This window comes from Stylophora pistillata, chromosome 9 (assembly GCF_964205215.1).
Source record: "Stylophora pistillata chromosome 9, jaStyPist1.2, whole genome shotgun sequence".
NCBI classification, from domain to species: Eukaryota; Metazoa; Cnidaria; class Anthozoa; order Scleractinia; family Pocilloporidae; genus Stylophora; species Stylophora pistillata.
Window position 1 is genome coordinate 12,682,868 of NC_142527.1, and position 17,833 is coordinate 12,700,700.

The 17,833-nt window shown below is 35.7% G+C and overlaps 2 protein-coding genes across 6 annotated transcripts in view; one reads left to right on the plus strand and one right to left on the minus strand.

The window, feature by feature from the left end:
- LOC111343514 (dedicator of cytokinesis protein 1) overlaps positions 1-5,619 on the minus strand; it is a 48,582-nt gene extending 42,963 nt beyond the window's left edge. For both annotated transcript variants that reach the window (XM_088732509.1, XM_088732508.1), the window contains exons 1-5: positions 5,425-5,619; positions 5,244-5,327; positions 4,774-4,814; positions 2,992-3,047; positions 1,912-2,011 (exon numbers count right to left, since the gene is read on the minus strand). In XM_088732509.1, coding sequence (XP_088588635.1) covers positions 1,912-2,011; positions 2,992-3,047; positions 4,774-4,814; positions 5,244-5,327; positions 5,425-5,497 — 354 coding nt within the window. In that variant the 5' untranslated portion in view covers positions 5,498-5,619. The remainder of the gene's footprint in view (positions 1-1,911; positions 2,012-2,991; positions 3,048-4,773; positions 4,815-5,243; positions 5,328-5,424) is intronic.
- A 542-nt stretch (positions 5,620-6,161) lies between these two features.
- LOC111344081 (lysine-specific demethylase 9) lies at positions 6,162-17,463 on the plus strand. Of its 4 annotated transcripts, XR_015991332.1 has the most exons (8): positions 6,162-6,485; positions 8,121-8,198; positions 9,070-9,835; positions 12,285-12,455; positions 12,855-12,963; positions 13,919-14,156; positions 14,510-14,602; positions 15,686-17,463. XR_015991332.1 is itself a non-coding variant. In XM_022951291.2 (7 exons), the coding sequence occupies exons 1-6, from the start codon at positions 6,188-6,190 to the stop codon at positions 14,132-14,134; spliced, it is 1,638 nt and encodes a 545-aa protein (XP_022807026.2). In that variant the 5' UTR covers positions 6,162-6,187; the 3' UTR covers positions 14,135-14,156; positions 14,510-17,463. The 4 variants fall into 4 exon arrangements, 2 of the variants coding, with proteins under 2 accessions (XP_022807026.2, XP_022807023.2); XR_015991331.1 differs by having other exon boundaries at positions 13,919-14,602; XM_022951291.2 differs by having other exon boundaries at positions 14,510-17,463.
- The last annotated feature ends 370 nt before the right edge of the window (positions 17,464-17,833 follow it).

Below are 17,833 nucleotides of genomic sequence, written 5' to 3' on the forward strand. Positions count from 1 at the left end.
CATCTCAATATTTCTCATGCTTTCTTATTGATTATGTAGACATTATATAGTGTATAAACAATAAGATAACTCAAGAAGCTACCTAACAATGGTTATTGAAGGCCTTCTACATGTAGTCTTGCTTCAGTTCTTTTTTATCCGAGTTATATTTTCCAAATCAATTGATAAAAGTATGAGGAAATTAGGTTTTTGACCGTGGTGACAACAGCGGATAAAGACCTGCTTTTAGTTATTACAAGCATTTTCATACGCGAGTCCCCCAGAAAGCATACAAGCATAATTCAACGTTCCCAAAGAAATAATACTGAATATAAAGGAAGAGTGCCAGTGTTTGTGGTAAAGACATGTGCTCTTGCAATTGTGGCCCAGGACTTGTGGGTCTGCCTGTCACGCAATCATTACTGAACATTTTGAGAAAGCGGAGGGAAGTTTACGGCAACGAATACACAACCACTATTTGGCGCTGATGCACGGTAGGTACAAATTTATAAACAATACTCAAATCAAAGTGTAAATATGGCAAACATATTTATTTTATGGTTTGTATCCATCCTTGGCTGCTTCGAACTGGACAATGTTGCATTTTGACTTGTTTTGTTTCGAATATAACCGCTAAAATTTTAAATGTCAGTTAACCTGAACAGCAGAAACGACAAATGTTGATCAAAGTAAACTTTTTATTCAGATTGGTAACGATGTTTCGCTCCCGACATGGTCTGTTATCTTTTCCACATGCGCATTGTTGATTTTTCACCTCCAATTGCCTGACAAGGAATGGCGCATTTTGACCTCTGAGTCACTTTTGTTTGGGGTCCTAAAATTTAATAGTTTGAGTAGCCCAAGAATCTGATTGTTCTTTCGTTGGATTAACTTGAAATAACCCTGTGCCATTTACCAAGGTGCGATTTTACCTTCTCGATATTGCAATTTTTTTGTCTGCCAAAATGAGTGAAATATTGGAAAAAAACAAAAATTCCCCAAAAATTTAGATTGCAATGGAATCAAACAAAGAACACTTCAGACTGTTTGTAATTATGTGTTCTTTTCATTAGAAAAATATTGGGTCACATTTACTGATTTGTTTATTTTCAAGCGACGTTCAAATAATGGTTGTCTAAACCTCATGAAGCTGATGTGAGAGCCACAAAACCGATTTTTCTGCCGTTCGTGAAAAATGAAAATGCAATTGCACTCAAAGTATTTTTTCTAGAAATAGTTCATCCGGACCTATATTCTGGCAAAGTTTGGGGATTTTCGATTTTTTCATATTGCATTCCTCCGGGCGATATTTACAGACGGCCGCTCTTAAATTGTAGCCCTCCTGCATGGATCATTTCTTTGCTTAATTATTACTTTCAGAATAAAGAGGGTTGTTATAATTATAATTCCTTTATGGGTATGGAACAAAAACAGAAAAAAAATACCCCCCTCCCCTGCTGCCGACAAGGAATTGAATCTAGACCTAACAGTCTGAGGCTTTAGTAATGTGCTATAGAAGACTCTTTTACAAGCTACAACCTGTTGGAAAAATGCTGAGGCACTTTCTAATAGTTTAATAAAAATAAAAATAAATAAAAAAACAGCTTTTTTAACTTAAAATGATCAACCACAAAATTAGCTAAATATCACTAACAATCTCCACCTCTCTTTTGAATTCCAAACTTGTCAATCTAAGTTTTGTATGTGGTATTGCTTAGCCAGTGACACTGATAAAGTGGAAGGGAGAGGGGTGGTGGCGGTGGTGGATTTTCAAAAACAAGGACATGGCATTTAAAATCTCATACTGCAAATTGTCCATTCCACATTATAATTATAATATTATCATGTGCGGCTAAGATGAGTCAGTTTAATGCACATATCAAACAATTGCTTAATTAATACATGAACACTAGTTTTCTAACATTTCCACACCTTGTAAAGGTCTTTCCAGATGACAAACCATTCTCTTAATATCAAAGTTAGCTCCTTAACTGTAGCATCTTCTTTAGGCACAACACTTTCACTTGTAGTGCTAGAAATAAGGAAATTTTTGTAGCTTATGAATTTTGAATTAATGATTATTTTAAAATGTAACATATTTCATTCTATCAACTTCTAAAAATAATTCTGTTTTTTAAGGATAGAAGGAAGGAATAAATAGATATGAATGAATAAATGCCCTGGTGCAAAACATATACCCTGACCAAATCTTTGATCTTTTTCTGTTAATATTATTTGTTCCAACCAGCTCACAGTTTCCATTCAGTTTTGCCTTTGAACTATAAAGCCCACAGTTTCCACTGAGCAGGGGTTTCATTAATTTTTTCAGCAGGAGAGCAACTGGTTTTCACAGGCGGAATTGAACTAAACTTCTTTATAAGATAAACCTTCCTCCAGATTGTTAAACCAGGTGGGCAAAACCGTCCTTACAACCAGTCAATTTGGCCGGTGCCCAGCCCTTAATGAAGCCCCTGACTGAGCACTGCACTAGGCAAACTACTGGGTTCTCAACTCAGATAACATCCTGGAACCACAAATCTACAAGCTTCTTTACTCATAGGGTATCCTTTAGATATATTTGGAAACACACCGGAGACAATTTATTCAAGGACATTGTAGTCAAAACGTAAACTGAACCTGATGATCATGCCTAAGTGTCCTTGATTAAAGCTTTCTCATCAAGCAAGTGTATCATTTCAAGGTAAATTTTTGGAGATAACTCTCATCATACTAAATGAGAAGATTTAAAAGATTGAATAGCATCACCTAAATCTTACCAAATTTTAGCCAGGTCAACCAATGATTTCTGTATGGGGTAATACTATTATAGGCTTACTGTAAAAGTTATCGGCACTAAATTTACAGATTAACAAATACAAGATAAAATGTTTAACTTAGTAAAACATGGATCTATCTAGTTTTTAAATTCAAATTGCTTCTCTAAGTTGTTGCATTTTTGCAATATTGGTCAAAAATACAGAAGCAGGAACAAAGAAAAATAGTCATATTTACCCTCTATTTTCCACAGTACATTCCTTGAGGTGAATGTATGTTGCTGGGAAGATACCCTGTCAATAGGCAAAATAAAATTAAGTGACAGTGTCTAATCAAATTAGGATGATCTTATTATGTAATGTAACATTTCATGTAGGCACTAATAATTTTTAATGTTTTAAAAAGTCCCTGTATATTCTCCTGCATTGTCTGGAAAATTCTTAGAAATACTTATTAAGACCTAAACACAAGATCCCACACAATGCATAATTTATGATTACATTAGAACCCTGCTTAGTCAAACTCCTGTGGGAAACAAAAAATAAGTTAAGCATGGGTTTGTGTTTACAGGATTACCATTGAATTTCAATGATCCTGTCAATAATTATTAAGAAATCATGTTTTTACCATTCTTGCACCATCAGCATTTTCATACATCTAGCTTGTTTTATTATATTAAAAGAGATTTTTTTTTTGAGAACAGTTAGTTTGGGAAGTTTAGCTAAATGTACTACATTATCATATTCACAGCAATTGCATTTAAAGATTGGAACATGTCAATAACAAATTTTCTAATACCTTGATGGTTATAATGAAGTTCATGTTATCAGATTCATTTTATTTATTTATTTATTTATTTATTTATAAGCTTTACCAAAAACAATTTGGCAGAAGAGATCTCACAGAGCTAACGTTCCATTAACGAGACTCCTACACAATCAAACAAAAAAAATAAATAAATAAATAAATTACAAATTACAATTACAAATTACAATCGAGTGGTAGGAATTATGTGATTAGAAATAGTTAATTAGCAACAGAGTTTGGCTAGTAATGCTGTTAGTGGTCAACTCATATGACATTTTATGCAGACACTTTTGAAAGTTTGTGGAAATGCAGGATCATACAAAGTTGAAGTTAGATCTAAGTAATATTTCTTCAAATTAGTTTCAAAAACTTTAATAGATTGGGTATTGACCCTCAAGTATTCTGGAAATGTATTAGATATTCTTGAGGCTCTAGAGTAGAAACTATTTTAAGCCAGGGAAAGGTAAAATTAGTTAAAGTTTGATTTGACTGAGTTTTGAGGTATGATAGTAGTAATAATACAGTAAATAGTTTGAATCTGGGGGTAACATAGTGCAGTCTGATTGTCTAGGTGAGTGTAGTCCTGGACTGTCATCAGTAGTGCAGACTGATTTTTTCACAACCTAGGCAGAGGTCATCATCAGAGTCAAGTCAGTGACCTCTGCTCAGGTTGTTGAAGTGTCAGTCATCACCCCCAACAACAAGTATTTCTCAGGGCTACACTCACCTCGACAATCAGACTCCACTATCCCATAGTAGTAAAAAAATGGGGTCACATCCAGAAAAAATGAGGTCACATCCAGAGGAAATGGCATTTTGTTAAAGTTAGTGAGAAGGTTCAAGTCTACTGACTTTAGCAGGGTTCTCTTGTACTTACATCAGGGAAGGATGACTATTAGTAATAGTATAGATATACACAACACAAGAAGTTGTGAAAATGAATGAATCAGATCAATATTCTTTTTTCTCATTTACAGAACCCTTGACAGATATTTTTAGCAAGAGAGGTGCTTCTAGAAGCTCTTCCTATATTCTTAATCCAAGAAGATAAACTTTAACATGATACAATTAGCGAACTTAACTTAAAACATATATCTTAATTGATTTTATTACGGGCCCTATTACACTCAAATGAAGCAAACATATTTAAATTATATTTAGATAATTAATCACTAAAATAAACTAGCAACTCTTGAAAGGCGAAGAACTTACCTTTACAGATTTGTTTCGTAGAGTACATCCCCTGTACCAACCTATTCCATCGAAAAACCGAATAAGAAAAACACGAAAACATGTTTTAACTCAGTTTGTACGAATGCTGCTGAAACATCGATTGACTATATAGAAGCTAAAACGCTCGCGACCGAAATATGATCATTATAATCGAGGTTTAATAATGACACTTATATTGCGTGATTTAAACAAACTTAGAAAAGTAACAAACATTATTTTTAGTAAACCCGATCGAAGTAAACATATAGAAAATTACTGAATTCCTTTCTAGGAATATTAAAGAAAGCGACCTTTTGCAATCATCAAACATCCACGATAAATCCGGAAACCCTTAGATTAATCATAAAGCTTCGGATAACACGAAAGGCCAATAAGGAAATATTTTTAGGCAATAGAAGACTGCTAATATACCGACTGGAAGTCAACTATTAAAATTAGATAATGCTCACCTGCGCATTCTTCTAAAATGTGCACAGTTTCGCCAATGGTTAACCGCAGTCCATGCGTAATATTTCCGTCAAAATTGTAAACAACTGGAAGACGAAAAAGACGGCTTTATATTTGTTCAGGGCACGTTGAAAAGTTCAAAATTTGAAAGCGGATCTGAATATGTCAACGATAAACGCCTACCGACTCCAAATTTTGCATCACTTGTCGCTTTCCAGGAAGCCATATTTTCATATTTGACCCTCTGAGCTGACATTCATTTCTGTTTTCAGGGAATGACACAAGTATGGGGAAAATCAAGGGTGTAGATTGGTATTTCGGAAACTCTCGGCGTTCTAGCGCCCGGCGCCATGTTTACTTTTTCCCTGTATTGTAGCCTCGTTTGAGTGACAGCCTTGCTCCCCCTCTCCCCACCCACCAGGTGTAAGAACGACAGATCCTGTTTGTCGAGAAAAAGTATTTTATTTGTTACTAAAATTATTTTGATGCTGATCATATTCTGTGATAGTGTGCATTAAAAAAATATAAATGATAGGATTAGTGTGCTCTCTTTAAAATTAAACTATTTGTGAGATAATTATCCAGGTATTTTAACGATAAATCTTGACACACATTCGACGAATCGTTAAGACATTTAAATTGACCCTAAAATGTCTTGAATATTTTAGAAATAAAATTTGAAATATAATAGACGTAATAATTCTACCCACGATGCTCTGTAGACAAATTTTCTGCGCAAAGAGTAAAAATGCTTTAACCTTATAAATCGAAATATTCTAACAATGCTGTTTTCTTCAGTATGCGAAGGTCAGAAGTTAAAATTTTTTTCTGCTCTCACATAACAATTTTTGTAAAAGTTACAAAAAAATAGAAAAAAAAATAACCGCGCGAAAAACGGCAAGAGTATGCTGTGACGTCACTGTTTACCCATAATATAAATTCTAAGATGGCGACCTCGAAGGAAGTTGCCGTCAACGGTCGTGATACGTTTCCTAGCAAATCTCCTTTCCTGAAGAATCCAACAAGCCTCATATTACCAAAAGATGAACATGTCAAGAAGAAAAGAAAGACGAGTTTCGAAGAAGAGACAAAACCTTCGGAGAATTTTGGTAAAACGCATCGTTTGAGTTCGTCTGAAGAGAGTTGGAACATAACGTCTATGTCACCGACATCACCTTCACCGTCGCCAACTAAAACACCGAACAACAGCTTAAAGACAACCTTAAAGAAAATTAAAAAAGAAGGTGAGATGTATGTTTTTGTTTAAGTAGTGACTGAGGGATTTAAACGTACAATGGAGGATATTCAGGTGCTTAAACGAGTTGAACTTGCAGAGGGGATACTGTATTATTTTGTTTGTTCTGCTCAACTATGGTAGCCGTTTTTTGTTTTTTGGAATTTTGCATACCTATTTGCATGTGATTGTTATAATTTTTTTCAAGAGAACGATTTGGTAGCATTTTGGAAGCAAAGTGTCTCGTTTGATTGTGAATTGAATCGTTAAATTGCGACAAACTTTACTGTAGTAAATTTCACAGACAAATTGACTTCGAACTTCGCCTGGCATGTGTGGCTTAGGCAACCAGATTTCCCTGACTCAACGGAATTGAAATTCTCGGTGGTGTGGGGGAAGTGCCCTTTGCATTGTAGTGAAGGACACTCGTTTTAAAAGAAAAAGGATCATAATGTTGAATTCTTTCGCTTTATTTCCTTTTGAAGTTAATGATTCGGTATGTAAACTTCCACGTGCTTTTTCATAAACAAAACTGCCTCAGAAGATAATCTGGTCTTGACAATCCAGTGGCAAAGACGTCGATGTAGATATAACACAAAAATTCTCTTAAAAACTTTGCCTAGACAGGAAACTTTCCAACTCAGGGATTGTATAAAAAAAGTAACGGTGTCTTTATTGCAATGTCATGATTTCTAAGTAGGATGGGCATTTACAGTACCAGCATTAGGTAGATGTTGTTTTAGCAATAAGTAAACAGTTGTGGGGCTAAACGTAAAAGCTTAGTGTTTTTTTATCCATTGTCAAGGAGTAAAGGGCAAACCTGATTTGAAATTACAAGCAACTCGAAGATCTAACAAATTGACCAAACTCTGTGGATTTCATTGTAGTATTGTAGCTTCAAACATGTAGTCGTTCCCTAAGTGATACCATTCACAGAAAAGGAAGGGCAATCTGAAAATTGTTGTAAGACTCATAAGCAGACTCTATTGTTGAATGAACCATACCACTCTTTTCAAACATAAGCACATAACTTCTCTAGGGAGAAGAATGCCCCAGAAACTATGTAATTTTCCTGCCATTGAAACATACATAATTATATAAATAACTATATCTCATTTTGAGATTCCAGGGGAGAAGCAACCTTGTACCTGCACTAAAATTGTTTTCACTTAAAAAACGGGTAATTTTGAATATATACCATTTTCTAATATAGCTTGAGGTATGCACCATACGTTATGTGTATGTACTAAGTTTTTTCCTCTTCGATTTACAGTCCAAGTTTAAATTGTACATGCCACATGTCCCAGTGGAAAATTCTTTTTAGTAAGATATTTATTATCTGGGCTCAACACTAACATTAGCCGACTAGCCACAGACTAGTAGAAATTCAGTTTTGGCTAGTAAACAAACTGAAATTGTTGTAACATCTAAGTTGTCAGTAGCCACTTTGCTAGTAAGTTGAAAAGTTAGTGTAGAGCCCTAATTATGTCTCTTAGTTCAAACAGAGGGGGAAGATTTCTTAAACTTTCCAATTGAGTGGGCTGCACGGTAAGATTTGCGCTGCTAAATTGACCAATTAATAGTACAGTCCCTAAAAAAAGGTTATGATAATTTTTTTTCTGAAAGATTTGTTGTCATTTTTCAGGAAAGTGTGAATTCACACCCTCTGCCCCAGAGATAATTTCTCACAATGATTTGAAACTGAAAATCAAGAGAAACTCAGGTAACAAATCCGTGTAAACACAGTGGAATCCCGATTTCTCGAACCTCCAGGGGAAACGCAGATTGGTTCGAGAAATCAGGAGTTCGAGAAATCGGGGATGAAATTACAAGTGAAGCAAATCCAAGGGAAACAAGGTTTGGTTCGAGATATCGGGAGGTTCGAGAAACTGAGGGCTCGAGAAATCAGGATTCCACTGTATGGTGTCACTGTGGTTTCACCACTTACAGAGTCTAGTGTTATAATGAGGTATAATGAAACAATAGAGTTTATATTCACGGGCATTAAGATGTTTTGGGCCCAACTAAGAGTCATTTTAGCCAAAGCTGCTTGGTGAGGGTTAAAATGTCTCGGAAAAGCGCCCAAAACATATTTATTCCCAAGAAAAGAAACTGTATTACTACTATTATCACCTACGAGAGCATTGAGAAAATAAAAACTGAAAATTGTGACAATGAAAAAGGTCAGATCAGTCACACAAGCATGCTAGTATGAAAGCCACCAAAATGTTCATTTTAGCCCACAAAAATGCACAACAATGCTCATTAAAGTGGTAATAGTGGTCTTTTGTTAATGACTCTCAGGTAAAAAAAAAAATAAAAAGAAACAGTTTGATCTGTGTTTTACTTTGCTCTAGACAGAAGAAATTGCAAATCAGTAGGCATATTCTCCATACTGGGTTTTCTTACCAATACGGCCGAAGATATTACCACATGCCCTGAAAAGGGTGTTAAGGTGAAATCTAAGCATGAGAGCATACTAGTTGCTTAAACAGATGTCAATAATAGGTCTTGTAGACAACATAAGACCATTTCTGACTGGCTTTTATCGAAACTGGTGATAACTAAAATGCAAATTCTGTTGATTTTCTCAGTTGACACAAATCACGAGAGCAATGGTACTGCCAAACTCAATGGAGGATCAGATACAAAGAAAAAGAAGAAAAAACACAAGGAGCATCACCATCATCATCATAACCGTGAAGAGGAAAAGAATTTTAATGATCAAGATTATACCATTCGATTAAATCCCAAGGAAAAAACTCGTCTCTCACATCTGATTCACACAGAGGTTGATGCCAATGGAGGAGCATCAGTGCTGCATGTTTATACCGATGAAATTGCTGGGTTAAGAGAAGAAAAGCTTCAGAAGTTTGTCAAACTGTTTTTTCGTGAAGTCTTTGCTGAAAAAAGTGAAGGTGTGGCAAAAAATGTAATGGGCATTGTTCACAATGCTGCAGGATATCTACCTGAACTTGTGAAATACTTTGGAGTAAATCATCCAAATTTGACAGTCAAGGTTTCATCTTTATATAAAAAATCAGACCTTGAGACTTTGAAGATGGAGGAATTCATGCAAAGAGTTGAATCTTCCTATGATTGTGGGACTTACCGATCAGGCCCCCTTCTGCAGTTCAGCTTAGTTGGGACTGTTCAGGAGGAGAGTGGAGGGTATTTCCCACAGTTTTTGGACTTACTTGAACAATGTCTCTTTCTGAAGGAGACCATGCCATGGGGAAGTTTCTCTGCACTTACTTTACCTGAGCGAAACAAAAGCAATGATGGCCCTATTATGTGGGTCCGCCCAGGAGAGCAGGTTGTTCCCACAGCAGAATCAAGATCACCATACAAGAAACGGAGGTATGTTGTGCACATTTATTTACATTGTATGGATTATGTTGTAAATGCATATGGATGAAGCTAAGAAAAATACCAGGCATTCTAGAATTTGAGTCATTCTGCCACTCAAGAAGCTAGAGTTGCCCTCGGCTATCGCCTCGGGCAACTCTTACACTTCTTTCGTGCTCTCCAAACTTCCCGCGTGCTCCATAACTCGATAGTGCACGCTAAAGCATGAACCAATTGTTAAGTAGCAATGTTACTGTGCAATACTTTGCTCCATCATAAGAAACATGTAGGACTAGTAACTGCCTAGGGTTTTACAAACTGCTAGCTATTAACTCTTTCACTCTCAAAGTGCTATTGGCAGGTCCACTTACTGTTGGTATTGGATCAGTTAATAATCCCCTTATTGATATTTTTATTTATTTTCCTCACTTGTGTGCTTGATGTTATGTTATTATAAAGAGAAATTTTTTCTTGGTCCCCCGTGGGGTGAGAGGGTTAAGAAATGGTGATAATTTAACATGGTGGTCAACAAGTACTCAAATGAAGACTTTGTTTCACCTGCAATTACTTTGTTGTGCCATAGGTCTTAATTTATATCTTGTTGTTAGCTGGTATTGTGAAGTACTGGAATACTGGCCAGCGCACTTTTTCCTATAGAGGGGCCAACACATGGAATAACTTGCATAAAGAACTTAGGCAAAATGCCTCATTGGCATCTTTCAAGCACGCTCTGCAAGACACACTGTTGAGGCAGACATTTCCTTTATAAGCTCTAGAACTTGGTGGAATACTATCTTAAATTCTGACCATGAGTTTTATTGTTATTTATGTTTTTATGAGTTGTAAAAAGTTTGTAAATAGTTTCTGAAAAACCTCACAAGGATGTTACTATTAAAGATGATGATGATATTGCATCTTGGATATCTTCAAGATTAATGTTTTTAACATAATGTCATTCATGTTTTCCTATCATTACCACTTATTCTGTCATCATTTCTTAATCTACCTTACTTGTGTATACGTCGACCTTTTATGACCAAATGATCAGCCCAAAAGATCAGCCCAAAAGATCAGCCCAAAAGATCACCCTCAAGTTATACACAAGTCTTATTACACAACTCGGGCAGTCAGAGGGCCAATAACTAAAATCAACCAATCAAAATGCTCTATTGCCGGTCAATATTATCTCAGTATTGGACCCGGCACTGTCCCGAATGATACTGCACTTGTGTCCCTTTGAACTTAAGTCGTATAATAAATCTTTTATTAACCAAGCTTGCTCGGGACCGTACTGGAAGAATATCGGCCCTCGGTCGTTTTTGTACGGACCCTGCTGTGCTCGGTCTGTACTGTCAAGACCTCGGGTCAATATTCTCCCAGTACAGCCCTCGCACTTGGTTAATAAGATATATATATACAAAGACCTGACACGAGCAATACAATTAGCATTACAATTGCTTGAAGTCCATTAGGAAAACCAAGTTCACAAAAGTAGTTCAAATTATGTTCAAGTTTCATCAGTTTTCAGCACATTCTTCAATCAACAAAAAAAGTTTGAAATGATGAATTTCAAGTGACTTTAACACAAAACCACTGGAGCTGAATTCTATTGTGTCTTCTCATCTGTGGATCAGACATTTTTCTTACAGCTTCGCTGCTGTTTATAGGGCTGAACTTTTGTTTCAAATGATTACAGTAGCTTAGTGACTTGGCAAATGCTGTTGTCTTGTACGGTATTGTTTGTTACGCGTGTGGACCACGATGGCCGTGTTTCATCTAGCTATCCTTCAAAGCTCTTTGGTGTTCCTTTGGTCTACTAAATCTCCTCTCAAACTCAACGTTTAGATTAAGGGTCAGTTAAATGCAAGAAGATTTCATTTTCAATGCAATTTACAAAATATAGTAAAGTACTTCTCTAGTAAATGGCAGTGCTCATGTATGCTCAAATCGTGCTGATATAAACAAGTGCTAATAAACTCCACAGCACAGGCTTACATTTTGCTTTGCAGTCTTTAATTTGCTGTGTTTTCAATACATTCTCATTAACTTTTGGGAAAATTCTATTGGTGAATTTTACTTCTTTAATTAGAAATGGTTAAAAATCTGATTTTTGACCTTGGAAATGTGGGGTCAACTTATGTGTGAGTTTGACTTACACACGAGTAAATACAGTATTTGTCCCCCTGGCATAAGCCCCACGGTTTCTGGAGGCCCCCTTTCCATATTAAAATATTGTTTTTTGTTCATTTGGTGATATCAACCATCTTTCTGTTTATGAATGTCAAAAAAAAATTGCATTGTATTGTATTTTATTGTATAAATTATTGAATGACTTCAGCTGTGAAGTTGAAAGGTCAATAATTATTTTTTTGTCACGTGATAATAGCCAAACTTGGCAATTGATTGCCATATGATTATTTAGTACCCAGCAAAATCAACTTTTTAATCTTTTGTTTTCAAGAATTGGTGTAAATGAACTCCAAAACCTGCAGTACCTTCCCAGAGTTTCTGAACCCAGGGAGATTCTGGCTGAAGATAGAACACGCTGTCATGCTGATCATGTTGGACATGGCTTTGACAGGCAGACAACTGCGGCAGTTGGGGTCTTGAAAGCTGTCCATGTTGGAGAAATGTAAGAAACCAGTTCTGTGTATAAAATTGCCAATTCACTTTTCTTTAGAAAATGAACCCTATGCAAGTAGAGTTCTACATCACAAGGTTTTTAGCAGTTGTCCACCTTAATGACAACACTTTAGTGGATATCAGAATGGAAAAAAATATTAATTTTTGATGATGATGATGATGTGTTAAGAGCTTAATACAGGAGCCTCTCTGCTTTTACCCACTGTAAGTAAAAAAATAGAAATTTTGAAGTTGTCGTCTTTCAGAGTTGACTCCTATACTCATCCTTCAGGTGCAACATTACACATAAATGAATGAAAGCTTGGTGAATTATTCCCACATTTTAACACAACCTCTTAAAAAGTGTTGAGCTACCTTCCTAACAATTTCTTTTTTACTTGCTTTCCAGTCCAGCCTCTAACAGAGACTGCAAAGATGTGATCTGTTTTAGTGCTGAAAACTTTAATTTCCTGACACAGAAATTGCAGTTGGATCTTCATGAACCTCCAGTGCAACAAGTAAGAGTACACTGTTAGAAAGTAGTATTCCACTCTACTTGCACATGTATAACTCAATCTGTTAAATGGCTCCTGCTTTATTTGATCTACATCTACTTAAATTGCGTATCATAATATTTTAATAATGTTGTGATATAGTAAAGCCTAGGTAAGTAAGTCTAAGTTTATTTAAAGAGGATGTACACATAACAGCTTACACTGACAAACCAGTGGCCCTCAAAACTAAGGATTAGTAAGTAATACATGCAAATCTAGAATTCAAAATTGGAACTAGCCTAACAAAGTAACTAATAAAAAGAGATATAATAAAACATATTGCCTAAGTGTTACAGGCAACTAAGTTTTTGTCTTTGGCTGACAGTATTGAATAATTTTGCTTTGAATTCATGAAAAACTTAAAGAGCAGCGCAGCCTAGATTTTTTGAGACAAGATACCTCAAGAACTTTTTATTTCTCAAAAGTACACAACTTGAATTTATTAAATTGTTATGATGTTATCAGGGCTCAACACTAACTTTTCAACTTACTAGCCAAACTGGCTAGCAGAAATCAAAAATCGCAAGCCAAAACTGATTTCTACTTGTCTGTGGCTAGTTGGCGAACCGTTAAAGTCAAACCCTAATTATTATTCTTGTCATCGGGATCCAGATCATCCATCAACTAAGGACATCTAGTCTGAAATAATTATTTAAACCTAGAAAAACACAAAACTGCAGCACATACATATTATGTTTATTGTGATAAAGTTTACTGGATATGGACGAAAGCATTCATGTGGATATTCTTAAAAAACTATCCATTACCTAGTTTGAACTATCAACACTGGTCCCCAATTTCCACCTGAATTACCCAGAGCCTAAATAGAGATTTCTTGAATTACATGTATGGGTCATTCTTTGCATTTATTTCTTGTTTCATGGACTCTGATTGCTATCTTTGTGCTGTCTTCTTTTAGTGTGTTAGCTGGGTAGATGATGCAAAACTAAATCAACTGAGAAGAGATGGTGTAAAATATGCTGCATTCCGGCTGAGGGATAACGACATCTACTTCATTCCTCGCAACATCATTCATCAGTTCAGAACAGTTACTGCTTGTACGAGCATAGCCTGGCATCTGAGATACAAGAATTACTATCCAGAATTAAAGGAATCAGAAAAGCCAATGGAGTAGTAAAGAAAGAACATGGGCACAGGTGAACATGTTAAGGAATTTTTTTCTAGCACAAGCAGAAATCTGAACTTGTTGCTCCTTAATTCTGTTTGCTTGAACATGTAGATATATACAGTGCTGTACTGCAATATGTGATTCCCTTTTCAAAGCCTGTAAGACTTTTCGCAGACCTCGACATTCCACCATCACAATGGATTTTGAAAATATTTCACTATAAGGACATGAATACCTGTAGATTCCCCTACTGACATTCAGAGCTGGTCTCTGTGATGTCTACCTCATGAGAAGTTTACACGTCTTCAAAGTATGGTAGTATGCAGTTTAGAAATTGAAGTGCACTCATGTTTATGACAAGTGTTGTCTGACCCCTCACAGTTCCAGTTGTACAGAGTATGCACGCTGGTTTTCACCAATGACGGAGTCAGACTCAGAGTTGTAGTCAGAGGTGCAGAGTGATTATGTTATAGTGTAAGTAAGGTAAACTGACAGAGCTGGGTGCAAAATGCCAATGCTCCTAATGACATGGTTATTTAGGAGCTAGTGAAAACTAGATTGTTTGAGTCATAAGCACTTGGAGGGCCCAAGAACTGGCATGGTGATTATTTTATCAACCGAGTTGATAACTTTAATTGACTGCTGTAAAGGGTCTGTAAAGCCAGCATTGCATCCCCAAGTCCTTGTTTGTTCACTCTGATGAAGGTTTAACACTCCAAACATCAGCTTTACAAACTCTTTATGGAGGGTAATTTAAACAAACAACTCAGTTGATAAAATCAAATTATCCTGTAACACACACACCCCCCCTAAAAGAAAAACACACACACACACACACACACACACACACACACACACGCGCACACGCACACACACACACGCCTTCAAGCCATACAACTCGGAGTTGACCTGTCAGTTGTAGATATCAACATTCAGCTTTGTGAATGGTTACTTAAGTTAGGTCATCATAACAAGTGCTATACCATAGTTTCTCTACCTTAATTTTGATTTGGAAAATTTTTTAGAATATCCTTTATGGATTGAATGCTAGCTGATTAAGGCTTTTGACATACAATGATTGAACATTAAAAGAAAGTAGGTACTTATAGAGCTCCTTCAAAAATCATGATTCACTACATTTCATTCTTCAACTTAACTGATTAATTACATATATTTTAAAGACTCTTATAGGAAAATTAGAAGAGTTGCATGTGCTCAAACTAGAGTTTTTCTCTTCTGTTTTGTACAATGTGGTAAATGATAAATCCGTTGTAGGGGTGACCATACGTTTTTACAAAATGTGTTGATATGATTTCTTTCAAGTAAATTTAGAGCCTGTATAGTTCATTACAAGTAATTTTCCTACAATCTAGGGACAGTCAAACCAAGGCTGACTTTTTAAAGTGTTCATTGTAGTAAAGAATTCTGTTCTACACTTTTATTGACTTATCCAAAACTATTTGGTTGATTTTACTATGACAATCTATATTGTGCAGATGTTTAATCCATGTTTATGGTTTTTTTTTTTTCTTTGAATTATGTTGGACATGGTTCTAGCTTTGGAAATGTTATCATTATCACTTCCATGAGTGACCAAGACACAACTTATCCTTACAATGTCAATACAATATCAAGCAGACAAGTAGTGAGGGTGAAGACAAATGTGAACTAGGGGTTTAGTAGTTGGTCCAATACAAATTCGACAAACTCGCATTACAAGGATTGTATGAGAGACAGTAAGAAGAGTTACTTGGAAGATCTGGGAAGTAGAATTGTTAAGGATTGGAAAAATATTTTTCACTTCTATATGATTATTAAATAATTTATGGATAAACATTTTAAAAATCAAAATGTAAAATGAAATGTGATTTGCATGCATGCTCCCTATTGGTTCATTTTAAACAAGTATGCACACAGTATACTGCAGTGCTAATACTGTGAGAGCCTTTTCACAGGCTAAAATAATTATGCATACTGACTTTGAGAACTAAAAAAGAGTTTATGAATTAATTTTTTGCCATGCATGATTCATTATTATATTATATCAACCTTTAAATTCTCTTCTAGTGGTGAAAGCTGTAACAATTTTTGTAAGTTATAAAATGACTTTGGAATAAGTTATGCAATAAGTGAAAACTGTAGTTGCAACTGTTCAGGAAAAACTCCTTACGGGAGAGAAGAAATTATTTTGAAATCGGAGACTTTCTGCAAATGGGAACGTTTGTGTTTTACTAGGGGTTAAAATAGTTGGCATGTGTAAATGTTCCTATGCTTTAGTTCTCTTTGCACTATGTTTGGTTCCCTTGCAATGTCGTGAGAACCATTGCAAGGCACTAAACGAAATGGTACATGTTGTATTAATAGCTTTCTACAAATGAATAAAGGCTGATAGTTTCGAAAGAAACTGTTCGGGGCTGCGTCGGTGGGAGTAACGAAATAATTTGGATATATCAACAAAGTTGAAATGGTAAATTGGCCACCGTAACGATTACAAAAGCTGACGTTTCGAGCGTTAGCCCTTCGTCGGAGCGATTAGAGGAATTGTGGGTCGTGTGTGCTTGTAAAGGCAGAAAATAGAGCTACGTTATTGGTGGGAACATGGCAACGAGAAAAAGAGTTTTTCTCGTTGCCATGTTCCCATAAATAACGTAGCTCTATTTTCTGCCTTTAAAAGCACACAACCCACAATTCCTCTATTCGCTCCGACGAAGGGCTAACGCTCGAAACGTCAGCTTTTGTAATAGTTACGGTGGCCAATTTACCATTTCAACTTTGTTGGTATATCCAAATTATTTAATAGCTTTCTGTCTTGTTTGTAGAGAACATGAAGATGCATAATGTTTTGCATTAGGGGATATTTTAACACAAAAATTTCACAATCGATCCAAGGACGCGAGTAGTTTTCAAAGCATTTGCTTAATTCTGTAGTGTGTGCGGTTGCGAAATCTTGATTAATAATAATGCCCGATTACTGAGCTTACATAAAGATTATCCAAAGTGTTTGTAAATCATAACCGAAAAATTTATTGCTATAATATTTGAGAGATAAAATATTCTTAATTACCATGTATTTAATAATAATTATCAAGCAAGGAGAAGGTACGTTTGTCATAATTATGGTTAGTTTTGCTACCAAGGAGATTGATGGCGTGACATCTCCTTATACATGTTTGCAAAGTGAACAGCTACTAGATGTTTACCTCGCTCACTTCAAAACAAAACGATAGAACTGTGTCAAGAAGTCGACAAGTATTTATTGATAGGTTGAAAAAGTCGTTAACTTATTATCATTGTAAATAGTGTTTTTATCCTTATTAAAACTCATTCAATGCTAATAGAGCACCGTTTGTCTTTCTATATTATAAGTTACACTGGTCAGTTCTAGGTCATAGACGACGTCAAGATGTGATAATAACATCATTGGCACACTCGGCTGAACCTTGTGTGGCACTTTTTTATTTTTGTCACATTTTGACGCTATCTATGAACTTGTGAACAGAAGCAAGGCAATATGGAATCTACTCTTTGAGCGTCGGGCGGGGCGATAGGAGTGTTGTTTAGATACTTTGAAATTCGTCTCCGAGCAGCGTACCTCAAGTAAAGTTAAGGGTTGGGGATTTTTTTTTCCTCAATGCCTTATAACTGAGTGAATTGGTTTCTGTCGTATTTTAGAATGACTGAACTGAGCTTTTTTATAGATTGATT